The sequence below is a fragment of the Emys orbicularis genome, chromosome 8 (assembly GCF_028017835.1).
Source record: "Emys orbicularis isolate rEmyOrb1 chromosome 8, rEmyOrb1.hap1, whole genome shotgun sequence".
Lineage (NCBI taxonomy): Eukaryota > Metazoa > Chordata > Testudines > Emydidae > Emys > Emys orbicularis.
The window spans coordinates 78,526,585-78,554,523 of NC_088690.1; the positions used below are offsets into that span (position 1 = coordinate 78,526,585).

The 27,939-nt window shown below is 39.3% G+C and overlaps 1 protein-coding gene across 1 annotated transcript in view; it reads right to left on the reverse strand.

The window, feature by feature from the left end:
* Positions 1 to 428: 428 nt before the first annotated feature.
* MATR3 (matrin 3) overlaps positions 429 to 27,939 on the reverse strand; it is a 46,696-nt gene continuing 19,185 nt past the window's right edge. Inside the window, exons 3-15 of the mRNA XM_065408910.1 lie at positions 25,345 to 25,406; positions 24,659 to 24,700; positions 21,392 to 21,492; positions 19,477 to 19,529; positions 16,793 to 16,918; positions 16,009 to 16,134; positions 15,262 to 15,432; positions 12,705 to 12,836; positions 9,407 to 9,450; positions 8,923 to 9,313; positions 4,931 to 5,324; positions 3,886 to 4,007; positions 429 to 1,743 (exon numbers count right to left, since the gene is read on the reverse strand). Coding sequence (XP_065264982.1) covers positions 1,693 to 1,743; positions 3,886 to 4,007; positions 4,931 to 5,324; positions 8,923 to 9,313; positions 9,407 to 9,450; positions 12,705 to 12,836; positions 15,262 to 15,432; positions 16,009 to 16,134; positions 16,793 to 16,918; positions 19,477 to 19,529; positions 21,392 to 21,492; positions 24,659 to 24,700; positions 25,345 to 25,406 — 1,815 coding nt within the window. The 3' untranslated portion in view covers positions 429 to 1,692. The remainder of the gene's footprint in view (positions 1,744 to 3,885; positions 4,008 to 4,930; positions 5,325 to 8,922; positions 9,314 to 9,406; positions 9,451 to 12,704; positions 12,837 to 15,261; positions 15,433 to 16,008; positions 16,135 to 16,792; positions 16,919 to 19,476; positions 19,530 to 21,391; positions 21,493 to 24,658; positions 24,701 to 25,344; positions 25,407 to 27,939) is intronic.

A 27,939-nucleotide genomic window follows, 5' to 3' on the forward strand; every position in this document is an offset into this window, starting at 1 on the left:
ACTCTGTTTATCCATTTAACAATCAGCAATTAACTATTAATTAAAAAACTGAATGCAAAGTAAAGAATGTCAACAGCTTGCTTACTGAAAAGGAAATATGGAAAATGAACGATTTCAAATTTAAATTTAAATTTTGTTTTGACAGCATTTTAGGCTGTGCTATTTAATGAAGATTTGTGCACCCAAAGCCAAGCAGCATTTCACCCTCACATCTTGTTGATGTTCAGAAAGCTGCATACAGTATCAATTCAAATTCTCTCTTAAACCAAACATAATAATTCTCACAGAAAACAAGTTGTACCCAATGCCAAGGAATGCAAGTCAGAAGTGTTACTTTTTACATTTCAGCCACTCTTAATTATCTTCATTCATGAAAATCTAAAGGAGTTTGAAACTTAGCATTAATGCAAATGTATTACTTCCAAGAGGAACAATAAATTCACTAGCAGAAGCGCCTAGAACCATTTCACTAAGAGGCATTTTAATTCATTGTGCTGCAGTGTGCGTGCATTAGGAAGGGGAGTAGCAAATGAGCTACTAAATCACACAAACTGTTAAACAAGCAGAATTAAAAACATTCGCTAAAAGTTATGAGAATTAATCAGATACCATGAACACACTGGTCACAACTACAGTAAACATGTTGCTTAACATGCCAAACAAAAACAAATTACTGTTGCCTAGGTTTGTTTATTGGTAAATCACTTTAGTAACCTGAATCCACAAATAAGCAGTTTATAATCAGAAAGACTACAGATAAACACAGATTATACATGCAAATTCCTGATCACATGTCACATGTGCAGGTACATTAATAGCACAGTTCTAGGAATTTGACCAAACCAGTTTTATAATGCAGGTATGAAAAATTACATATGAAGAATATAAAGATACTTTTTTTACATTTCAGGACTCAAATGCTGCTTTTGCTTATATCAGAGATGTATGACAGCTACAGGATTCAAGTAGCAAGCAGTAAGAGCTCAAGAAAATAATACTGGTCAGAGAGAAGAATAGGACTTTACATTTCACTAAAAAGTACGCTGAATAATAGAACAGGGGAAAAAACCTATCAAGAACTTAGAAAAAAAAAACCACAAAATTTTAAAGCTGACTACTTACTAATTTTCTTATTATCTAGATAACAGCAATGACATTAAAAGAAACTGCATCCAACATTTAAAAAAATGCAACCTTTACATTTAAAGACTTTCCAAAGTGAAATGCAACGACAGTCTCACACTCCAAATTAAATATATGCTAGGCTCAGACTGAAATCTGGAATGTTCTAGATGAAAGTAATAAAAATACAATACCACTTTTTATTTTTTATTGAAGAATGGAATCAAAATTGAAGGATAACTTTTTGAAGCCTGAAAACAGTAGATTTATATAAAGTTTGCTTTTTGTACATGAGCTTTCATAATGGTGCAATAGTTTCTATAGTAGCTTGAAATATCAATTGAAAGAAAACTTTCCTCTGTTGGCATTCCCATATTTTTCATGAACAAAAATTTTCTATTAGCTTCATTTATGTTATAACATTTAACACATGAACAGAGCTATACGCCTACTGTATTTCACTAAAACAAAAAAAGAGTATAGTATTTTCCATCTACTATTTGTACTGCATTTAAAAAAGGTTAACATTAAAAACAAAACCACTTTCCTTGAATCAAGTTTTTTTTGCACTTAAGCCTCTTTCTTTTGCCTGTGATCTTCTGCCATTTTATCCAGAATTTTCTGTAACAACAAAAAAGAATCAATCACAACAAAGCCAACCTGATTCGGGAATGAATTAGATGAACTAAATAAGGACCATAATTCTAAGTATAAAACCATGTTAAAAGTGGTCAGATTTGTGAACTTAAATGTATGAAATAGTAATATGTCATACAATTTACTAACTACTTGACTGCCAAATAAGCCTGGCATTGGGCAAAATATGCCTGGTGGTTTTCTACTGTACCAGATACATAACTGATCCACTGAAATGAAAATAGCTAGAGCTCCTTTAAAAGTACTGCATTTTCCAGCAGCCTGCAACTTTGAACAAATCAACGAGTAAAATTTACTTTCTACCTATGTCATACATCAAAATCAGAGTCAATGAACATTTATCTAGTCCATGCACGACTAGATACTGTACTTGACAGTCAGTCTAACACAATATAGTTGCCCTCGTGTTCTCTCTACCACTTGCCCCCTTTCAGTTCCTGGGCCAGTTTGAGGCATTCCCACTCCCACGGATGCATCCCCTCTACTGGTAACTCTCAGACATGTGCCTGCTTCCTTCCTATGGAACAGAGGGAACTTATATCCAGCTTGGCAATGAACTGAAGTGAAATCAACTACCGTATATACTCAATCATAAGCTGGTTCGTTTATAAGCCGACCCCCGCAAGATGGATAAGTAAAAATGGAATTTTTTTTTTTATAACCCATTCATGAGCCGACCCTATAATTCAGGGGTCAGCAAACTTTGGCTCCCAGGCCATCAGGATAAGCCGCTGGTGGGCTGAGATGGTTTGTTTACCTCCAGCATCCGCAAGCACGGAGGTAAACCGAAGTAAACGAAGTGTCCCGGCGCACCAGCTGCTTACCCTGATGGGCTGGGACAGCAACTGGTGGGGAAATTTTTTTTTTGGGGGGGGGAAGAGAAGCTGGGAGTCAGGGGAGTAACCCCTGTGACCACCCCCCACATGACCCCATCCCTAGCCCAGGACCCCCACTCTCCCCCCATCCCATCCCTTCCCACCTTATCTAGAGAGGATGCCTCTGGCCTGGCTGGAGCTGCTCCGGCAGGCTGGGCAGCGCGGCTGCAGCAAGCTCCGGTGGGCCGGGCGGCGCAGCCACAGCCTGCTCTGGGGTGCGGGGCCAAGCGGCACAGCTGCAGCCTGCCAGCCCAGGAGCTGCAGCTTCTTCAGAGGCTGGAGAGACTCTGGCCCCGCCTCTTCCCTTCTGGCTCTGCTGCCTCTCCTTGCTCCCTCTGTTGGGGGGAGGGGCTGTCTCTCACCTCTCCCTCTCTATACCCATTCATAAGCCAACCCCCTTCTCTGGTGCTTCCCCTTTTTACTAAAAATTTGGCTTATGAACGAGTATATACGGTAAATACAGAAGCATGGAATAATTAATGTGGAGACTTACTGTGTTTTAATAATGGTGGTAATTACTGCTTATTGTTAGGATCCCCCCCGACACACAAAGTGTACAATATCAAAGAGCAGCTCATAGTACACAAGCAGCACTGATGACAGCATAAACATATGTTGTGCTATTGCAGAACATTTTACTCAATCAGAAACTCTAATACATGCCCATAAAAATCAAAAGTTGCATATTTTGAAGTTGTTATATAAAAAACAACTTCAAAATATAATATATATATAAAAACTTCAAAATATGCAACTTGGTTTTTATGGGCATGTATGTGTATATACATAAAAAAACCTTCTCATTTAGGGTTTGGAGTACTATTTAAAAAAAAATTCTAGCTTTGGTCTTGCAGTTTTTGGTCATAAGCCATCCTTAAAGGAACTGTAGCGACAAGATTCAGTCACCTTTTATTCCTTCTTCAAAACTATTCTAAAGCTTACCTCTACTGCAATCAAAAAGTCCTATATATTTTCAATTCACAGAGAATCATAGGGTCCCATACTTGAATTGTTTATTATGCATTCAAATTCCAAGAGGCAACCTTGGTGAGGATTAATTTAAAACTAAAATTACTGTGATATGAAGCAACAGCTCTTAACCATGTTTGGATAATCCAGTGTTCTAACTGGATTAATTTGTTTTTTCCTTTCAATGAAGCCTCAACAAATCTATTCCTTACTCCTTCCCAATAAAGAATCACTTCACTTAAAATGGATAGTTTTACCTTACCTTCAACTTCTGATAATGTGGAAGGCTGCTGCAATGGGTCTTTTTTGCAACATCTTCATTTGTGTAAAACAAGGAACACAGTTTGCAATAAAACCCTGTTTTGGGTACCACATAATTTACACCTAGAGAAGTAGAGACCACAAAGTAACTAATAGAATGAATTAGAATAATTTTTAAAACCTCAAATATATTGCTCACTAAGTGAATCTTACAGTAACAACTCAATTTGCATTGAACAGCTGCTTTCCTTTAAATATCCTTGTTTTTATTTGTTCAAACCAGAATCTGTAATTAAATATGTACACACTTGCCATTAGCATGTTTTTGGATTAAAACATGGCCCTTCTATTGGTTCCCTTTTCAAAAAGGTATGCAATGGTTTTAGTTACAATACATAGCGTTAATTTCAATATTAAAGTAATCTCTACCCCACGTCATTATGACAATTACAAGGCGATTTCATACATCAATCTAAACTAACTCATCACTACTGAAATATATTGTGTGCTGTTATGTCTCCATCATAATTCCAGGCTGGAGAGAAGTCATTGTCAAAGACTGCATGCGAAGAGTAAAAGGGACCAGAGAATATCCTAGAAAGAGTGTGAAGTCCTAAAAATAAAATGGCAATCTTTGACCTTACTTCAATGTCTACGGGTAAATCTACACTTAAAATGCAGCTGCACTGCTGTAGTGCTTTAATGATGCTTTATGCCGATAGGAGAGAGTTCTCCTGTTGGTGTAGTTAATCCACCCCCCCGAAGAGGAGGTAGTTATGTCGGTGGGAGAAGCTCACCTGCTGACATAGTGCTGTCTACACGGGGGGGGGGGGGGGGGGGGAGTGTGTGTGTGTGTGTGTGTGTGTGTGTCTGTGTCTGTGTGTTCGGTATAACTACACCCCTGAGCGATATAGTTCTACAGAAATAGGTCTATAGTGCAGACCAGACCTAAGAGCCAGTACGCACTGCAAAAAATAAAGTTAATGAAATGAAAATGTTACAATGCAAAAAAAAATGCATTTGAAAAGAGATGGGAAAATTCTTACCAACAGGAACATTTGGCTGATATGGTCCAATTCTATATTCGTCTGGAACAACAGATTTCTCCTGGATGCTTTTTGTTTCCTGTTCGTCCTGTGCATCTGTATTTTCATTTGTATTTTTCTCCGTATCCTGGGTTGCTGTGTTGTCAGAAACTTCAATGGTTTCTGTCTTCATATTCTCCTCAGTTTTGGTTCCATTTTCCAAGGTCTCATTTTCTTGCTCTGGTTCCTCAATCTTGTCTACCTTAATTTCAGCCAAACTATCATCATTTTTCCCAGCAGATTTAACTGCCATCCCCGATTTACGCAGTTTCTGATGATCTGAGTCTTCTTCATCACCAACCTCATCTAGAGTGACAAAACCTTCCATGCTCTGGGGGAAGCCACCCACATATCGCTGTTGAGAGACAAAGAGGTTTTTCATGTCTACAACTGTCATTTTACATGTGTAAAAGTATAATTTTTCTTATTTTTTAAGTTACAAAAGAAGAAAAAAGACCCTTTAACTGCATTTTTTTTTTAAAGAACCCCATATTTCCTCTCCCCGAAGCTACCTATATACTTCCAAAACACTGTTCAAATCACATGAATGGGTATACTGAATTGCTTATTTTTTGCTTGATTTGAAGAATACTTATTTTATTTTGAAGTTTTGAAGTATTTTAGCTTCCATTTAAAAAATATTTTATTTTGCCAGGTTTCCACCTGGCCTTTAGTTTTCAGCTTTTTGCACTTGCTTCACTGGATTATGTTGATTCCTTCACTGCAGTAAATTAACAACTATTCAGATTCTAAAGAAGATTAAAAACAGTTGCAATTTTAGAATGGCATTTAAAAAAAAAATCTTATCTTTTGTTTCTCTGCAACAAAGTAATTTAAAAGATATTTACAATCTGGAAGACATTCCCACTGGATCCTAAATTTCGAGGGTACCTGAAAAGGTCTGAGGGGAGAAATGAATAAGGTGCTGACTAGAAATGTAAGGCTTACCTTACTATAACTAATCCAAGATGTACCTACCTAGCTTTTTACTGAAGCTACAAGCTAGCTAGGTTATACATACTATTTCTTTTGTTTATATCCGACACACTCTATTCTTAATAAACCTTATTTTTAGCATGGTCACTAAGGTCTGCCCTTGAAGGGCAGACAACCTTCTAACCTCATAAAGCAGCTGGGGAGAAAATTGTTCCTATGCTGGAGCACTCAGTTGAGGCAATCTCCTAAAATATACCACTCGGATACTGACTGCAGTCAACAGGGTCACAGAGAAAGCCATCACACAAATGAGGTGGGGAAACCAAAAGTTACAGCATGTTCCTATTAAAAGGATAAACAGTGTTCTTTACATCAGGGTGGATGGGTTTTAAATCTAAACAATTTTAATAATGATTTAAACGGGTAAGCAAGAAATCTTGATGCAAATCAATTTTAGTCTGGTTTTGTATTTTAGTTATTTTGTGATTCTCACTGGTTGGTATTATTTGGAACTTTCTGCTAAGCAGGAGGATACACTATATTTATAAACATTTACTTAAGCAATTTATATAGCTTAACACATTTATTCAGATTTTTTTTTTTTTGGTTAGAAAATGGTGACTGACGTATTTCCTGTTTACTAGATGATTAATATGTGCAGGTGGTGGAGTCCCTATCGGTGCACCAGAGGTTGGTCCTGGCAGAAGTCACCAGGATCAGAGACCTCCTGGGTTACGACTGGGGAGACTGGGTGGATCCCTTTGCGCTTGCTCAGCGCATGGGACTCTCCACCCTTCGAACTCCAGTACTTCAGGAGGTGACGGCAGCCTTGTCACCAGTCTCTCAGGTTTACCTTGAGCAGGTCCTGCATGAGCATGCTCCCCGCCCACCCTACACCCCAGGCCCTCCGGATCTCTTTATAGGGCCCTTACCCCTTGAGTACCCCCCGGCCGTCCCACCCACACACCTTGAGCCAGCTGCACGACCTGCAGCCAGTTCGCTTTCAAACCGCGCACAGGCACACCTGTACACGCTCATGCTCCATACTCTCCATTTCCTCACCCTCGTGCCCCAATGCTAAGTGGCGGAACCTATTGCTACCTATTGAGGGTGAGGAACCCCGGTGGGCCAGCCTATATTCCACCTTAGTCCTACAGCCCGCCAGGTATATTGGTTGGCGGCTCCTTCATGGAGCCATCAGCACGGGCATGTACCTGGTGCGGTTCATCCCTATCCCCAATGCCTGTCCCTTTTGCGGTATGAGGGAGACCCTGGCACAGGTTTACCTTGAGTGTGCCAGGTTGCAGCCCCTTTTCTGGATCCTCCTAGACTTACTGTTATGTTTTTGGCTGCACTTCTCCCCCCACCTTCTCATATACGCACACCTTATCCGTGGCGCCACAAAGTTGAGGGACCGCCTCGTCAACTTCCTCCTAGTATTGGCCAAAGTGGCCATCTACAACACCAGGGAGAGGATGTTGGCTGAGGGGGTTCTCTGCGACTGTGGGGCCTATTTCTGATCCTCCCTCTGTTCACGCATCTAGCAAAGTTCCTCTGGGCAGCGTCTGCTGGCTCCCGTGACACCTTTGAGAAGTGGGCACTGTCCGGGGTTCTCTGCTCGGTGTCCCCTTCAGGTTCCCTTTTTTGATCCTTTGACCTTCACACCTATCAGTTATTTTTTCTGTTGTCCCCCATAATCATGGATCAGTGGATCCTCCCCACAGGCTGCGGGAGGGTCCTTTAGCCGCAGGTGGGCTTCCAATCCAATAGGACTAGATTAATTTTACTTGGGATTTTGTCAAGCTATATTTCAATTAAAACTACACAAAAAAATTAATTTGTTTATTAGTTAAATAAATGTACTGGAAACAAGGAAAACATTTATCAAAGCATGTCTCATTTAAAACTAACTGATCTACTATATAAAAAGTAGTATTATCTGTAGTTAGTGAGGTGAACTGATTGCTTCTGATCACCATGCCCTGCAAGTTTTTAGGACTACATCTCATCCTCACATCTCTTTCTCCATAGATTAGAAATGGGAATACAAGCTTTCCTGCTTTTTCAACTTTCAGTCTTGTTTCTCAACTCTGACTGAACTAGTAATTTAACTGAAAAGAAGAAAATATTCTCTCTGCACCTGCAGAGGAGGCTACTACTTTTAAAAACTGGTTTTAGCACTTCAAACTCTATTTCCAGGCACTTAGCCAGTGATTCCTACCAGTTCAGTGGTTTGACTTTGAAAGTTTGGAAGCAAACATGGCCTGCTTGGAATTGTATGTAATATTATTTTAATAGATTATATTTGAGGCTATGATTTTGGCATGGAATTTCTTAGTAAATGTCATGGTATAGCTGGGGGCAGGGGAGGCAACAAGTCACAGAAAGGTCAAAGGATGCTGAAAGATGAGGCCTGGAGAGGTGGGCGGGTTTGGAGAGCGAGCCTGCGTCGCACACACTCTGCAGTGGTTGCTCCTGTCCTACATGGCTGTCCCACCTCCAACCTGGCACCTGTGGTTGCAGCACCACTCAGGTTTGGCCTGTCCACTCTTCCGTAAATGGAGATGGCGAGGCAGATGAGCCAAACCTGACTGGATACTGCTACCCTGTGTACCAGGTCACAGTGTTACCCGGTTTCACAGACCTTATTCAAATTCACAATTTCTGTGACCCTTCCCAGGACAAAATCGTAGTCCTAATTATATTATGTTTACAACTTAATATAGGTTATTTCAAATTTAATTTTAAATGGATTTAGAAGAAAAATGTATCCAAATAAGATTTTTTTTTTTATTTCTATCCACCCTACTTTGAATACCTGATCTCAAATCAGCATCACATTCTTTGAGGTACTGTATTTTCTTCACAGAAAAGCCGAACACAAATTGTTTCTTTCCAGAAAACTAGGTGTGGGTGTTTGTTTTAAAGTCCTGCACAAAAGAATTGGAACTATGTGGAGGAGCACAAATTATACAGATAAGGTTGCTCCCTATCCATACACCATGCCATCTGATTACCTTTTTAAGTTTTTTCTTTGCTGCTGGGGTAGCACCAACATTTCCTTCAGTTTTTGTGGTAGTGTCATCTGCTGCATCCTTTTTCTCTTCAGCAGCCACATCGCCTAAATTAGCAACGTCAGTGTCATCTCCTGCTGAACTGCCACTTTCTAGCAATGCTGCTGCTTCTTCCTCATCTACTAGCAGCTCATCTTCAGATTCAAGAAGTAAACTAGGTTCCTCTTGGTCTGCCTGTTCACTCCCTTTTGCAGCTGATTTCTCAGCATCATCCTCCTGTTTCTCCTCTTTATCTTTATCTTCAGCACTGCCGCTTTCAGTTTTCTGAGTTCCATCTGTCTTAGATTTTTTATCACTTGGAGAGTCTTTACTATCTGGGGAATACGTTCTCTTTCTGTAGGTGAGAAAAATATTTATCTTCAATATGTTTTGGTTTAACTATTTCAATTCAGGGTTTTTAATACATTATATTTAAAGAAGACATTACCTAGCTTTATCTTTTTTCAGTAATTCAACTCCTTTGTTGGGAATCTAAAAAATAAAAAAAGCTTTCATAAGGTATGGCGGGTACATATTATGTATTAACACACAAAGCTGTTACAGGATTCATTCAGAGCATGAATTGCACCTTGGCTGCTCAATTCCATTGCCCATGTTCAATGTCTTCACCTTTCTTCAAGACATTCTGGAGAAAACTCCAGTGGTGGCTCTTCCCTAACACCAGAGGTGCTGTTATATTAAGTAGTCCTATTAGTTGCCAAACAGATGGCTTAAAGGCTTAAGAACTGCAACATTACTTTCCTTTTAGTAGCAACATCCCCTTCCCCCTCTCCACACCTTTGGTCTATTTTCTTCCCCTTCTTTTAAAGGGTATGTCTGCACTGCAACAAAACAAAAACGAACAAACAAAAACCAAAACCATGGCAGTGAGTTTCAGAGCCTGGGTCAGGTAACTTGGGCTTGTGCTATGGGGCTAAAAATAGCAGTTCCCACTTAGGCTCTGAAATGGTGAGGGGGAGGGTCTCAGAGCCCAAGCAGGAATATGTACAGCCTTGTAGCACGAGTCCTGCGAGCTCAAATCAGTAGTGCTCAGACTCACTGTCGAGGCTGGGTTTTTATTGTTTTTTTGCAGTGTAGACATACCAAAACTTAATTTTTCAAAACTGCCTTTCTGTGCAATCAAGTCTCTTTTTAAACTACAGGTGGAAAGTCCAGAATCACAACTGTCACTTGAATGTGGTATTAGCACTGGAAATCTGTTATTGTATTGATTACCTATATGAACTTGGCACAATCCATTACACCGTAGGAAGTGCATCGCAGGGCAGATAAACAAAGCCACCATCTCTATTAGTCAGATTTTACACAAATTATTCATTTTGAAGTGCTCAGTTATGAGCAGCCTTATCCTTGCCATTCAGTGCCTCAAAACTCTGCATCAGCCCTTGCACATGCATCGCCAGTAGCTGTTTATATTCCTCCCTTCACCCACAAAATACACACATGCAGTATAATGGAAAGAAAGATCTGGCCCTTCATCATGTACCCTATCTGCAAAACAGAGAGGCAGGATATGCAATCAGAAATTAAGGGGAAATGCCTTGTCAAGCTGATTTTTACAGCTCAAACAGAGTATTCAGGTGAACGAATTTCATTTAATCCTATCCTCTATTCAGAGCAGACTTTAAGAACCTTTAGTAATTAATGTGAGTTTCTTTTTAAATTACACATTGCAGCCTGAAATTACATTTATTGAAAAAAGTGATCAGTGCATACAAATGTGTTCTTGAATAGGTACACTTCCAGGACAACATTTAAACAAATATATATTAGTCATGTAAATGATCAGAAATTTGTCAGTGCTTCCTATATAAGAATTCTGAAAAAATAAGCAACATCCAAATTTAACAAAAACATTGTTACTGAACACTTGACCCAAAGGTCAGACTGAATTGATTATAAAGATGAAGTCTTAATCACTACAATGGCTTTGTCCTTTAATATTTGGCCATGACCCATTAATTTTATATATGGGTCATTTTTTGGTATTGGTGGGACAACTTCACAATTCAAATTTCTTAGATTTGTTACTATGTTTTACAGAATCCTGTGTATTAAAGTTTCTAGTTACAGATAATCCTTGAAAAGTTGACTTTAACCAAACCTACCCACCAACCCTTTTTTTCTGCAAGTTTATATATATCTCCTCCCAGGCCCATTACCAATGCTGAAACTACCCACTGCAGAATTTTGCATTTCTATTAGTTTCTGCTGCGTCAGCAACCCACTCCTTTATTCAAACCTTGCACCCTTTGGAGTTTCCTTGGATCAGATGTGCCCAGGACTCATGGAGGAGGCTCTTTCAATAGAGACTGCAAGGTCTGCTGAGTTTGTACAACAGAATTAGCAAGGCATCAGGTAGAAAAAGAAAGCCTGCTAAGAGCATGCAAGGTAGTTATTACAATCAGCCCAAGATTTAAAGGTTCAGATCAAGATTTATGCTAGTTCTTATATTCCTACATTAAGAGTTATAATTGGATGGAGAAAATCTTTTTTTTTTTTTTTTTTTTAAACTGACACACGCACATTTGAATTGTATCTAAGCACTCCACTGCCCGAAAAAGCCACTATTTTGTAAGCCAATTAAGAGTCCCTCTCTTTTTGGGAATAATATAAGAATTGCTACTGCAAAGTTGGTTTACATTACTTAAGAATCTATACAAACACATCCTTTTTATGAACACAAACTCATGAGAAATTAAGCCACCTGCAGTTAGTACTAATCCCCTTAGTCTTGCATCCAACATACCATAAAATGTAAGTTTCAATACTCGATCTTAAAATGCAAAAAGAGCCCCAAATAAAATCTTCTCTATACTAAAGAGATATTTAGAGCGCAACATAATGAATACATGACTGCCATATGTGGAAATCAAAGGAAGGAAATCAAGAATGAAGTAGTAGAAGGAACAGGTGGAAGAGTAGGTAGGTGTAAAGTTAGAAGTTGGTGGACCATTTTGAGGAAAAAAATAGTTAAGAGGACATTCTGAATAGGATTCTGACATGAACAGGAGTAACGAGGACCATATTCAACTAATTCAAAGTCATCTTCTGCTACTTTTTTTTTTTTTTTTTTTTTTTAAACAAAAACATTTAACAATCAGAATCCCTTATTTTTCTATAGCAATTACTCACTAGGATGCACAGTCCTAGTTCACAAAATGCACAGTCCAGCTGTGGAACTCATTGCCAAGGGATGTTGTGAAGGCCAAAAGTATAACTGGGTTAAAAAAAGAATTAGATAAGTTCGTGGAAAATAGCCATCGTGGCTAATAGCCATTGATGGATGTAAACCGCTGACTGCCAGATGCTGGGACTGGATAACAGGGGATGGATCACTTGATAATTGCTCTGTTCATTCCCTCTGAAGCATCTACATTGGCCACTGTTGGAAGACAGGCTATATGGACCATTGGTCTGACCCAATATAGCCATTCTTATACAGCAACAATCTACCGGGGAACCAAGTTTCTTGTTTTTGCTACAGTGATACAAGCATACCATTTTTATGATGTGCTACATCAGAACACTGAATACTGACAGCAACTACACTTAAAGGGAAAGGATTAACTGGAAACATTCAGTTTACAAATGGCTACATTCTTACATAAACAAACTTGATAGTTGCCCTGTAATTATTGCTACTTACTCTCACCCTCACCCCCCCCCCCCCAAAAAATAGAACATCTCAACTTAAAGAGTTTTCATTTTAAAACAGTACCTACCCTTAATACCAGCTTCTTGTATTTTTCAGACAAGTCCACCTTCACACATCTGCCCTGGAACCAAAGTGCTTTGTTTGAACAATGCTCAACCATAGCCAAAGCATCTTCTCTGGTTTCCATCTCTATGAAAGCCTAAAAAGATTAGAATACATATAAAAACCATAGGAAGTGTATGCAACAATGCTAGAATAGAAATTAAAACTAGAACATGGCTAAATCCTACAACTTTGATTTCCCTACTTGATGTTTCAAAATGAGTATCTCCAGTTCCTACACACTACCAACCCAGTTTTACATTATACCAACACCACAAACCAGGTGCATTGATGCACTAAGTCTTTGCAGTAAGCAATATTTTCACTGCAAAGAAGTTCTGAAATTGAATGGCAGGAGCCCAGCTGATCTGAAAGTCATCTTAAAGACAGTGTCAATATATCCCTTCTTTGAAATCTAATTAGATGATAGCTTGTGAACAGAAAACACCCTCAAGTCAATAATTGTATTCCGTGCTAAAGCTAAAGGGCTGAAAGGCCTATTCAGACTAGTTCCATTCAAAATTTCTGGAATGGAGTGTTAGACAGTTGCTCACCCACAAGAGCTCTATGATACATGGATCTGTTCTGTTTAACATGGATAAATTTGCTGGGGAAGACAGTGAGGCAGTTTTGGCTCAAGTGTCATCAGTACACAAAGGGTATAGCTTTTGCATCAAACCCGGAGTGATTAGGGTCTATGCAATTTTAGCATGCAGCTGAGATGAGGGTGATCTGGTTATGGATCAAACCAGATTCTGGCTGGCTGGGGAAAGCAACTAGAGAATAAAGTAGGTTTGCTACCTGCCTCCTATTAGTGAGGGGTACCCAACTTTGCCCAAAACATTTGCAACATTCTAAGAGGCTTCTAAATCCCTAGAAGAGCATTGAGTGGCCCGTGAGGTTTTGACTTCTCTTGGCTGTGGACCTTCTGACAGGCATCCGTGGTTCTTTCACTTCCTCAATGGATTAATGTAATACATGGCACACTGCTACACTGGAAGTCGACTCAAACTTATTTCCCTTCACTTAGCAGTATCAGAAGATGGATCTTTATAACACAAGTGTTCCAACAGAGAGCTCTAACTCTCCCCATCCACTCCGGTTACAACTCAAGGTGCTATTGGAAATATAAAGTTCTCTTTAAGGGAACTATAATGTCCTCTGTGGTTTGGGTACTCATCCGAGAAAACCACCTCTCCCCCACAATCAATCTGCTCAGGCACGCAACGTAACAGCTGTTAAATTTAGAAGTTTGAGGGGCTCCTCAGAAGGTGCTTTCAACGGAAACCTGTCAACTCTGGAATTTGATTTACTTTTGTTACTCCAGAGCCAATGTGGTGACCATGGTGCAAGGCTGATCTGCTTACAGAGTCTCTTGCTTGTTGATGGGAGTATGTTTTTATGTTATGGAGTTACACTTTTGTTTGTGGATGGTGTTATATAAAAAATTGTGCAGGTTTTTTTTTTGGGGGGGGGGTACTTGTGTCTTGAGATAGGACATTTTAATAAATTAAAAAACTAAACATTTATTCATTAAGCTACATACTCAGCCAGAAAAACAGGGACAGAAAAAAAAGCATATTTGTAATAAGCAGCTAACATTGCTGTTGGATCTTTAATTTATTTTCATATTCACTGTACAAATTTAATGTGTCAATGTATTTTGGCATCTAACTGCCTTAAAAAAAACCCTCCAGAGCTATTTAGCTTGTGAAGACAACAAAATTTACCATCAGAGCTCATAAGTACCTTGAAGCAATTGCTCACAATTTGCTGTGGCATGCACACACACACACACACACGTTCAAGCTTGCTTCCACATTAAGAAAATGTTCTAATCTACTGTACATGCTCAGTATGCAATTTTCAAAATGATTTGTGAAATCAAACCCCAGCAATGCCGTATCTTTGGAAGGAGTGAGGGAGTAAAAAGGGCTTTTTATTGTTGCTATGTAATTATTTGTTAAGGTTTTTATGGGCAGTCTATGATTGGCTCTTGATATTGTTTTTAATCAATGCAAAGATCCCACAGATTTTTACCTATATAGGAGCTAATTAAATATTGTGCCCAATACTGCATAGTTTCATAGATCTAGGATGCTTATGAGTTCCTCTCCTTTTACTAGACATGCCCCACTAGGATATGGCTTAACAGTTTAAAGTGAGGTACATGCTGGCATAATGTGAAACTCCCTCCTATATTTTGCCATGTTCTCCAGTAATTTCCATATTCATACTGAATCAGAAAAAAAAGATGGCAAAATAGAGGTATCAATCTTCAAGATCAAATGTAAACATTTTATTTTGCCTTGAACATTTCTCCCTACTTCCAAAAAACCACCTTAACTTAGTTTTTCAGATATTCGGACAGTATCCACCTTGAAGCTCTCACAATCCATTTAATCAAGTTCCCAACTTAAAATCTTGAAAGAATCTCTGGTTTCTTGCAGGCAGATCTATTGAACTTTCCACTTAATTATGCATGAATCAACTCAGTTATGTAAGTGTCTAGGGTGAATTACCTGGCTTTTCATTCTCATCAGTATGTAATTCTTTATTTTTCCATATGGCTCAGCTAGTTTGATTACGGCATTGTCAGAATATCCTGAATGAGGTAAATTACTGAGGTGAATCACGCGACCAGGTTCTGGCTTTGGTGGCTCCGTTTTTTGGTCAGGCTTCCCTTCTGGTTTCTAAAATTAAGAGTTCGTGAAACCTTAAAAATAAATACTACATAAAATCTGACATTTATATAACTTAAATCAATAAATGACATTTATATTAAAGATTAAGTTCCTGATTTTACTATATGCATTACAACTGAAAAATAAGTAAGGCACCGATTTTGGCTGGTGGCTGGGAGCTGCAAGGTCCTGCTGCCTCCCGCAGTGAGCAGGGAATTGAAGTACCCCCGCCGTGTGACCCCAGCAGCTAACTGGCCGTGGGGGGGGGGCAAGGGGACCCCGGCAGCTCAAGGGCCGCTGCCATGGGGGCAGGGGAACCCCGAAGCTCCCAGCCACCCCACAGCTGCCTAGTCCCTTCCCATTTTATCATGGATATTTTTAGTAAAAGTCAAGACAGGTCACGGGCAATACAGAAAAATTCATGGAAGCCTGTGACCTGTCCCAGACTTTTACTAAAAATATCCATGACATAATCTTACCCTTAAACATAACTGAAAACAAATTAATGCAAAAACTAAACATTAACATAACATTGAATATATTATACTGATTAAAAATAATTTTAAAATGCAAAAATTAATTTACCTTTATTCTTTTATACTTGTGGGATAAGTGCACTCTTACTGGTTTGCCAAATACTAGAGCTGGTGTTGTCATATAATATTCCACTGCAGCCTGGGCATCTTCAGTAGTGGACATTTCAATAAATGCCTGAAATTGTATAAGAATTTATTTCTGCATTTACTTCAGTATTACTCTTTTAGGCGTGAATACTTTGTCTAAGAGCTTGTGCTGTTGTGTGCCTCTCTGGCAAAATAAGATGCACTTCTTAAAAAATGCAGTCAGGAAATGCAAGAGTCAAAGCTTTTTACAGTAGCATTAACTGGCCCCATAGAGTTAGGTATAAATTGCATATAGCATATTACTTAGGTGTACGCCAAAGAAACCAGTATATGCTCAGGACAAACTACTGTTAATATAACTTTAAACAATCAAAGTTACAAATTTAAACACAAATTAAATGTAATGTTGCAGAATATTATCTCAGTGTATTTAATTTCTGTGTTCCAAGGGGGAAAAAAGAAAAAGAGAAGACATTAACCCTCCTTCCCCTTAGCGTTCCCCTCCTGTGATGACAAGATGATACCCAGTATATTCCAGGGAACATGGAGAATTCCAAGGACTCATTTGGTCTGAGAACAAGCAAAAAATTTCAATCTAAATAACGAATAAGGATTCGTAACGTAAGTGGCTTTGTAAACTAAGAGTGCTCACTTTCACAAATGCTGTAAAGTTGTGTAGTGTTCACTGATACAGTGAAATGTTACCCAATACTAATTATGCCACCAAAAGATTTAAATAAACTTACCTCATTAATTTTGTTTAGAATCAGATGATTTGTAATTATTCCAAATGGCTCAACAAGCTGCAGCAATTGGTACCTCAAGTTTTTCCCTCTCTGAAAATCCATAATGTGAACAACTCTGCTTGTTTCCTGATAAAACAAGAAAGAACTAACTAGTAAAGTTTATCAATAGCATGAAATGAAGTAGCATGTCAACTAACAAAGACATCATCGAAGGATTTCAGCCCCCAAATCTGATCTAAAATTACCTAAGAAAATAAGAACCATTTACCAATGTCCTCTCTCCAGCCATAACTACATGCATCAGGGCAAGACAGGGAATTCCAAGGGTACACAAGTCAACTCTGTACACCAAAGAACAAATTTATTCTTACCCAAGATGATGATTGACACAGTCAGGGGATAAGTCTATATCAATTTATGAATTTCTTTCTGGTTTATGAATTACATTTAACATTGTAGCCCTTCACTGTGGATTGGAACCAACATTTTGTAGCAGGAACAGACTGCTTGGGAAGCTGAAATACAGCCTTCAAAATTGAATAGAACATTAGTGCTGCTACTGACAAACATTTACTTTTAAAGACTCTCTGCCCCAGCAATCTCACCAGGGGTCAGAGCAAGGAAAATCCCCAGCAGAAGAACAAAGAGGTGTCACAGACTGCTTTAAAGGTGACATGCTCTCTAAGCGAGGGAGTCATTTCATCCCCAGAAATAGAAGACAGCTGGAGGACTGGGAGCAGGAGGGTTTTGCCATCCCCCAGGGACTCTCCAGAATGGTGAGGATTCAGAAGGAGATTGTGTTCTGGTGTTTTTTTTTTTGTTTTGCCTTAGATTTATACGCTCTACTATGCCAAAGAGTAAAGGGTGTGTATGCTTAAGAAGTTCCCTGCAAAGCCTATATTCCTTGCTTTAACTATCACATGTTCCCCAAGAGGTTAAACTGTAAACCAGAGACTCACCCCCCAGCTGGGCTGGACTCAGGGAGAACATGTAAAGCAGCTGGAGAAGCTTGGGAGGTCTCAGTAATAGCTTCAAGGCCTAGGGCAGTTGGACTGTGGAGTCCCTTATCCCAAGGAATGGGACCAGACAGGGAATTTGCACCCTGGAAATGTACTTTAGAAGCCAGATCTAGAAACAGTGTCTATACACAGCCCAGACCCACATGGGATAAAAAGTTTGGGTCCATTTAACAGTGTGGTGCCCATTCACTTGGTGGATCATGACACTGATCATAGTAGGTGGTGAAACATGACGACTGATATGCTTGGTAATTTTAATCCAAAAGGATATACATTAAATGGAGTCTTACCATTTTTTTTAAAAAAGATTTGTATATTAAACTAAGCGGTTTGCTTCAACATCCTATAACAACTTTGAATAAAAATAAATCTACCCTGATACACTTTAAAGATATCCCTATTTTGCACCCTCTCCACCAAAAAAAAAATAAGTCTGACATTCCTTGAAGCACTGTCAAGATTATTATCCCCTGTGCAAATGAGATTAAAATGAACTTTTGTGAGCATAACAGTAATGACTGTCACTGAAAATTGAGATGTACAGCACCAGCAGCACAGAAACAATTTAAGTTTCTTACATCAGTTTGCATCTGCTTTAATGGTGATTTAAAAAAACCACAGAAAAATTAGTGCATTTGTGTAAGCATTACATGATGTACAAACAGTAAGACCAAAAAGCTCAAACAATGGAGAACAACATTCTAAATGTATAGATGGCCATGTTCCCTGCTGCATCTCGACCTAAAACTGACTTATGACTAGACTACACCACTCAGAAATGCAATGTTTGAAGCTTCAAGGAATTTGGAAAAAAGACTTTTGAATGTTTTGGTCAGGCTTGTCTTATTTCTTCCCTCTTCTGTTTCTCAGGTGCCTCTTACCAAGGTATGTAACTACCAAAAGGGCTGAGAAGTGATGGTCAACACTCAAACTCTCTAGTCTGTGTTGTAAAACAGAACATAAGGAACCTCTCTTACAAAGGAGTTATAAACCTGTTTTTTCAAGGTTTTATGGTTAGTCACGAGCAGGGATAGTATGGCTAAGGGAAATGCAAGGTGTGTCTCAATATCAACCTTGAGATTACCCCAAAAGCCGTGTTTGTCTCCAGGTTTCTTCAATTCTTGACCTCTTTGCAAAGACTAACAAGATTTCCACTTGGTACCAACAGCAATGAGGTCCGTACGACTGTCTGGTATGTGGACTGAATACCAATCCATTTTACAACAGACAGCAAATCACAACCGTAATGACTGTCACTATCAACTTGTACTGTATTCAAGTGAGCTAGATATAAAAGATTCTATAAAAGCAGTCTGGGTCCTGTGGCCAAACTGGACTGGGAGTCAGACCTGGGCTCTATTCCTGGCTGCGCTACTGACGTGCTGCGTGATCGGATGTAGGTAAGTCACCTTTCCGTGCCTCTACTTCTCCTACCATACATTTTGTCCATTTAGACTGTAAGCTCTCTGGGATAGGGGTTGCCTCTGTGCGTACACAGCACCCAGCACAATAGGACCATCATACAAATAAAAATAATTCTACTACCTCCCAAAGACATCTAATTTCCTCCTGTAGAATATATTAAAATGGGCAAGCTTCATATCAGTGTAGCTGGATATTACTGTTTTGTAAAGCTGATAGTTAGAATGATAATTTAATACTAACCATTCTGTCTTTCTGCATATGTCGTGGTCCTGGCATGTTTCCATTTCCAGCCCCTTTATATTAGAAATTAAAAGTATATAAGCAACACTTAAATGAGTTATGGTTACTGTTGACATTTCAGCTTTTTAAAATGTAGTAAGTTAAAGATCACTTGTAATGCCATAACGAAGTTATTTTTCAAATGTTTAATTCAAATTACTGTAAATTTATAAGAAATCAAATCCACACGTAATATTTTACCAGCAAACCTTGAGAATCAAAATCCATGGGTTGTGACTCAAAATTGGGGTTGCCAGAATGTGTCAAAGGCCCAGAGGGCTGGTTCAGCTCCCTGCTCCGGGTGTTGCAACCTGGTGCACAAAGCCACAGTACTATTCAGGTTTGGCCCAACCTGCCTCTCTATCATGACTGGGGGCTGGCCAGGCCAGGCCAGGCCAAATTTGATCAAGTGGCACTGCAACCACATGCATCAGGTCACAATGCCATTTGGGCCAAACATGAGTGGCACAGCAACCGTGGAAGTCACAATGCCTAGCGCAGGGAGCTGAGCCCAGCGCACTCCACAGGACAGAAATGGGAAGAAAGCAGTTGGTTTCACATTCTCTGTTAAGTACCCCCCACCCCCCATGTACCTCCTGCCCAGCAGCCAGGGCACACCTTATCTTCCATACCCTGTGTCCCACTCCCCAGCCCAGCTCTCTCAATGTACCCCTCCCAAACAGCCAGGCAATCCCTTTTGTCATCATTGGTCCCCAGATCTTCCCCAATGCATCCCCAGTTCCTTCCCCAAGCCTCCCCACTTTATCCCCAGGGCCCCCAAATCCTCCCATCCTTAGCCCCCCATGGCTCCTTGGGAGCCATGGGGGGCTATCTCAGCTTGCTGCCTCCCTCAGCCCCAATTGCTGGTGGGGAGTTCCCAGGTTTTCACATCTGGCTGGAGCATCTGGAATCTTAGCTCCAAGCCCCCGATAGACCTCTAGCAGGGAAGGAGGCCTACACTGGGTCTGGGGGCATCTTGGGGAGTGTCTGAGTCACAACAGGCCAGCAAGGTTTACAAATGGGTCCTGATCCCAAAAAGGTTGAGAACTACTGCTTTTAGATATCGATCCAGAGCACATTGCCACAATGCTGAAGTCACTTAAGGTATGCATTGACCCCAATAACCCAAGAGGAATTCAACAGATCTGCTATAGTGAAAAGTCTCCCATATTTATTTATACGTAAATGAGCTGAAACATTTTATTAAAGGGCAAAAAAAAAAAAAAGTTAATGTAATGTTATGGTTGAGATTTTAGATGCAAACCTCAGAATTATGACCCTACAGCAACACTGATTCTACCATACTGCATATATTAAGGAATAAATTACAGCACGTCTGTTAAGTAGTTCATTAAGGCTCAAAATTTAGGCTTATGAAATTGTTATGAAATTTCAAAGTATGGATGAAAAGAAACTAATGAAAGCATTAGTTCTCTTCAAAACATTTTTCTGCAGTGTTTGCAAGACAGATATGCACTAACATGATGCTAGACTCTACAGAATGACACCCAGAAAGCAAGATTCTCACATCTACTTTAATGATTCATATTACTTGAAGTGGAAAAGTAAATAGCATAAATGAAAGGTAGGGTTGTTGTTTTTTTTGTTTTAACAATATATGGTTTTAGTAACAAAAGACAAGTTTAAACTATTTTTGAAGTTCCTGAGTTTAATCTGACAGTGTCAACTTCAAACAAACTCAAAATAAAATGTGTGGCTAAATTAATGCTGCTGTGAAATCCTTCAGTTTCCTTAGCTAAGTTTTGACTCTCATGCTGCATAGAGTTACATGTGCCATTTAGTAGAATCCAACATTTCAGATAACCAGGAATTTGAAAAAAGAGTGCATTGAAAAAGATATGTTTACTCATGTTACCTCTTGGCCCAATTGGTGGTCCAAGATGAAACGGAGGTGGTGGCGGCCCCAAAATTCCTGGTGCAGGATTTGTAGATTGCTGCAACATAGACCGATCACCCCTAGAAATGGAGATACAAAACAAAGCATATTAAATCTTTAAGAGAAAAAACTTTTCACTGAGCCCCTAGAAAAGTTATGTCCTCATCACAAATACATTTGATATCATACCCTTGAGGGAAAGGAAAATTACAACTAATTCTAGAAACCTCCCAAACTCACAGTAAGCTTTTCTACAAAGTTTGGGGAGTTTACCCAATTCCTAGTAGCCAAAGAACTAATCCTGAAGCAAGAGATGCCCACCTTCATCTGTTGGGTCTATCTGCTAATGAGATCCAGGTACAACACATGCTGAGAAGCTTCTGAAAAGGTGGAGGCTGGTGGGATTTCTAACAAGGGTGTTATTCCTGGACCCTGCCTTGGAACTTCACCTGTATCCGCCACCTCTGGTTAGAAGGTGTCTGAAGAACTCAGGAAAAAAATAACCCTCTTTACATTTAAAAGTTTTTTGCAACCATAAGGGCTAGAAAATATATTTTTTTAAACAAAATCCTAAATCTGTTGATGGTTTAAGGCCCTTCTATGCATCTGGGAAAGCTTCCTCCACACAACCGAAGAGTGGATCATTAAAGACATTCTTTTCTACGTATAATGCTTCAACAATAAAGTCCTGTCTTAGGATGTACCAGGGATAGAGAGCAAGTGCTGCATCACACTGGAAAACCAGTACTCTACTTCTTCCCAATGGTATGTGTTGTCCATTTATAGCTCTGATATACCACCACACATCTGGTGATTTAACAGCTTTACTGGCACTTATATGGGATGAGCTGTATAAATCACTAATGGCTACACTATTAATATTATTACGGCTAAATATAAAATTACCACAGTAATAATAATTAAAATGTACTTCTCCATCTTTATTGTCTCAAGTTGTATACAGTTTAAAGATGAATTACTTGTACTAGTAGTTTAACTAAGAATTAAGTGGAAATTTGTAAGAGTTATGCTATTTTAGCAGCTAATAGCTACAGTATTCATTATTGGAAGATTACAAATACAATATACTATATGCCCCACTGCAATGTGAGCACCCTAAATGCAACATATTTTTATGTCTAGGGAAAAAGTTTAGTGAAAACAAAAAGTCTTAACGCTGCCTGATCAAAAGAGCAACCCTGAAAATCTTCTCACACAGAATCTTTCAGGTGTCTGGCATTTGCATTAGAAGTTTGACCATGAAGTTTTAGCAAGTCAGCCTACACCGTAGAAATTAGTTTGTGCTTCATTAAAAAAAGTTTGTTCAGCTTCAACCTAATTATTTTGGGACAGTGAAATTTCCAAGGCAGAAATTGAAGACATTTTTCCCATGCTCCCAGCTGTGATCATTTGCTGAAGTCATGATCTGACACTGAACCCCAAATTTGAGATTTGGATTCCTAGGTATCAAAGAATTTATTAACCATTTTTATCCCATAGGTTTTATGGCAGGATTATGTCTCCAAATCTGGCAATTTTATAGCTAACATTTCAGTCTTAGTGTAATTTACTTTAAAGGCAGATACTTTCCTAAACGATAGATTTCTTTAGTTCTTTTAGGGAAATGTTTAATTAGATAAATATTACATGATCACCATGTAAAGCTATTTAATAATTAATTCCTTCAAGTTTTCATTCTGCAATTTATTATTCCCTATTCTCTGCACAAACTCCTCCAGAGAGAACATGAAGGAGTGAAGGAGACAGTAGACATCAAAGCAGATAAAAATCAGGATTTTTATAAATAAAGTAACTTAAAAATCATATTTCAATTTTTTACTTACATGTTTACTTTCTTCCCATTTTAGAGTCTTAAATTGCTAAAGTGGCCATTTATATCTAACTTCCTAATCATTAAAAAAATTATGTAAAATCTGAAATTCTACTAAAGTTTCAGGCTTAAAATGCTCCTATTTGCTGAAAAAGAAAAAAGTCTAGAGCAGTGGTTCCCAAACTTGTTCCACCGCTTGTGCAGGGAAAGCCCCTGGTGGGCCGGGGCGGTTTGTTTACCTGCCGTGTCCGCAGGTTCGGCCGATTGCAGCTCCGAGTGGCCGTTCACTGCTCCAGGCCAATGGGAGTTGCTGGAAGCGGCGGCCAGTACGTCCCTCAGCCCGCACCGCTTCCAGCGGCTCCCATTGGCCTGGAGCAGCAAACCGCGGCCACTGGGAGCCACGATCCGCCGAACCTGTGGACACGGCAGGTAAACAAACCACCCCGGCCCGCCAGGGGCTTTCCCTGCACAAGCAGTGGAACAAGTTTGGGAACCACTGGTCTAGAGCCTCTTTAACATACTCACTGTAAACATCAAACTCAAAATTGATATGCAAAAAGCCAATTCTCTATTTGGAATCAGCATCACCTTTCCATACACTGAACTTCCACAAGTCAATGACCTGATCCTGGTCTCACTGAAGTCAATGGCAAAACTCGCACCTATGACACTGGTGCAGGATTTAGTCATGTAGGCTCCCAAGGGGGCGAGATTTAAAACAAAACCTGGCCTGTGTATTAAAAAGTTAACAATAACTTTGTTAATGTATCAAAAGTCTAAATAACTTCTCACTGTTAACACTACAGCAATTTTATGCCGTTAATAAAAATAAAATTTTAGTCCCAGATTCTAAAAGCAATTAAGACTATATTTAATTATAAGCAAGAGTAGTCCTGTTGAAGTCAGAATTACGGCTTTAATTTTCAATATTTTAGTAGTAGCATTTAGTTCCCTCCTGCTATCGCCAGGATTTATAATATAGTTCATTATAAATTTTTATCTAAAATTGCAATAGCAGAAAAATTCAGATTCATTTTACAAATCCTCAATCTGATTTAAACAGCTACACTCCAGACAGTTTCTCTATTTCCTGGATATAATTACACAAGGAGAGCCAACTCAGTTGAATCAGTGCTGCTTTTCAGCTGGTATAAAGAGCAGTCATCCACATTTCGTTATATGGGTGAAATGTCCAGATAGGATAAAACTTTAAAAAAACTCCAAACCCTGCACTCTATCCTATATTGAGTGATAGGAAACTGAGCCCCTTTGTTCTGACACACTGAATGATTTTAGTATTTCCAATATTTGACAAAGTTGAAAAAATGCCAACTTTTAATTACAATCATTTCATTGCATTATGTACTTCCAATATAAAAGTAACTTGTATTTTGCATTGTTCTTGTTTTACTTACATTCCATGTCCAGAATCATTATCAGGATTCCACTCTGGATATCTTTAAATAAAAAAAGGTCATTTATAAATAAGATATGAAATTAGGATTGCAAAGGACAGTATCTACACAAAACTACTGCAAATTCACATTTTTCACAAGCAGCAGGAAAACATGAACACATTGTACAGGAATAATTTGGACAGCATGATTGGCAGCCATTAAACAAATGCAATTTCTAACAGCCATAAGCACTTTAATGCTAATTAGGAGATTAGGTGTTTTTTCCCCCCAGACTAGGAAGTGTATTCTACTTAAATATCAAATATCTAGCAATAATCTGTAGTATTACAACAGGATAGGTTTGAGTCTACACTATGTAGAACAGACTGAAAGGAGAACCTCTTGGAAGTTCGCACTAGAAGCATAACTAGGGAATATTGCAAGAAGTTACAAACGTTGAACACCTGCTAGTTGGCACTGTCTAAACATATGTAAATCATAAGAGCTTAGTAGAGACTAAATTGCCTTTCTCCAGCAAATTTAATTACTGTTTGGCCCGGAGATGCTTAAGGGGAATGGCTAAAACAAGTTTAATGTATTGGTCTTTTCAGTGCACACCAGGCAAATTATTTAAACCTGCTCTGTAAAATATAGTTAACATGCCCTCATGCCACAAGAATGCTTAAGGTATTTCAAACTCATACATTTCAAGAAGAAGCTGACAACGTCGACTGTGGGTTGCTCCATTGATATGGTGGTTCCACTCCTGCAGTAAAGTAAACAGTTACAATTAACAACATAGGGTCAAATATTTTTTAACAAACCATTCCCTCTGCACAGCTATGTACCTACTCTTCTATGCAGAGGTATTTAACAAATATTTGTGTATAGATACTGAAGTCTGTTTGTAGTGCTTTAAAGATACAATGAATTTTGACCTACCTTAAAACTGTTATAACCTGACAAAGTGTCCGATGGAAAATGTCCTCTGGAATCTATGGGCTTGATTCTGGCTTCAGATATGCAAAGCTCATCATGAGAAAATTGCTAGAGTATGCCTGCAGGGAGCCCAAGATTTTTCTTTCATAGCCTTGAGATTTTTTCCTAACCCCTCTGCTTTACACCTAACGAAGACTAACATACTTAAAAATACTGCATTCAGTTACGGGTAGCACAAAAGCCCGAAGATGAAAAATCGTAAGGAATTCAGAAAAGAGCAACAAAAATCATTAAGGGGTTAGAGGGACTGACATATGGAAAGATTAAAAGGACTGAAAGTGCATAGCTCGGCCAGACATCTATGTTAGGGAAAGATAGAAGTGTACAAGTATTTGAATGATACAGACACCAAAGGGGGGGGGGGGGGACGACTTGTTTAGGATGATACAAAGAGGTATAACTAGGAGTAATGGAATTAAGCAAAATATTATTTAGGTTAAACATCAGAAAAAGTTTAATGAAAAGAACCCCTAGAATGTGGAAAAGACTCCAAAAGCCAAGGGGTAGAATCTTCATTTGCTTGGGTCATTAAAACAGGACTTAGTTGTCTGGTAGATCTGTTAAAAGACCATATTTTCCAAAGCTTTACTTGATAAACTACTAGCCAGAGTCAGATACAAAAGAGGAGTACTGGGGAAGGGCAGAAGGGTCTCACATCTATCAGGTGCAGAGGCAACAACCTGATAATAAACCCAGTACTTCAGTTTGCAGGAAGAGGGAGGTTTCTGGGATTTCTTTAAGGAGGCTATTCCTAGATCCTATCTAGGGGTTCAATTTTCCATATCAGCCTCTGGCTAGAAAGTATCTGATAAATTTGAACTAGGACTACGACTACTGAAAGAACTGAATTCCACCCCTCACCAGTCTTCCCCAGTCTTCCGACCATTAAAGGGAGCTCTCTGCTACTCTATTCTTCCCCCAATGGCCAGTTTTGGTTCTCTTCCCTCATGAAGATGGCCAGTGCCTGGCTCTTGCTCACAACTTTCATAAGCAACTGCAGAATGAAACGGACATGATTTCTGAGTTCCACTCTTGATCATCAGGTTCCAAACAAGTAGCAATGAAATTGACCAGAACTTTATCATTTCCACTCTGCTGCTGTCAAGGAAACCCATGATCAGCAGCGGAAGTATTGGAGCAATTAGTTATAGAACAATTCTATTTTCAAGCTTAAATTCTGCACAAATTGATGGCCTCTCTCTGTTCTCCAGAAAAATCTTACTCAGTATGGGCAAATTTTCCATTTTTAAGATGTTATAACCACCCTCTCCAGGGTAAAGCAGTGAAGTATCTGAGGCTAACTGTAGTGCCTTGCCTCCAAGAACTCAGAGTTTTAATGGCCTTGAAGGAAAAGAACAGAATGATAATTCAAGTCTCCCACACAGCATTGTCACTAAGCTATAACTAGGGCCCTGCCAAATTCACAATCATTAAAAATGCGTCACGGACCATAAAATCTGGTCTTTTGTGTGCTTTTACCCTATACTATATAGATTTTACAAGAGAGGCCAGCGTTTCTCAAATTGGGGGTCCTGACCCAAAAGGGAGTTGCAGGAGGTCACAAGGTTATTTTAGGGGGGGGTTGCAGTGTTGCCACCCTTACTTCTGTGTTGCCTTCAGACCTGGGGGGGGCTGGAGAGTGGTGACTGTTGGCCGGGTGCCCAGCTCTGAAGGCAGCATCCCGCCAGCAGCAGTGCAGAAGTAAGGGTGGCAATACCATACCATACTATCCTTACTTCTGTGTTGCTGCTGGCAGCGGCTCTGCCTTCAGAGCTGGGCTCCCAGCCAGCAGCCACCATTCTCCAGCTGCCCTGCTCGGAAGGCAGTGCCACCGCCAGGCAGCAGCACAGAAGTAAGGGTAGCAGAACCGTGACACCCCCTACAATAACCTTGTGACACACATCCCCGCCCCAAACTCCTTTTTGTGTCAGGATCCCTACAATTACAACACTGTGAAATTTCAGCTTTAAGTAGCTGAAATCATGAAATTTATGATTTTTAAAATCCTAGGACCATGAAATTGACCAAAATGGACAGTGAATTCGGTATGGCTGATTTTTTTTTAGGTATACAAAACGTATCAGAGAGCAGGATGAAATCCTGATCACTCGCTCTGTTAGAGGTTGGTTGGTTTTTTGTTGTTGTTTTGTTTTGTTTTTTGTTTTTTTAAAGGAGGACATCACTTTGTGCAGGATTCACAAGATATGAGCTCCCACTGTTGGCTCTGCAATTGTGAACTCGTATATCAATGATTCTAATGCACAAACATGTGAACAAGAGCCAGTTTATTACACTATATA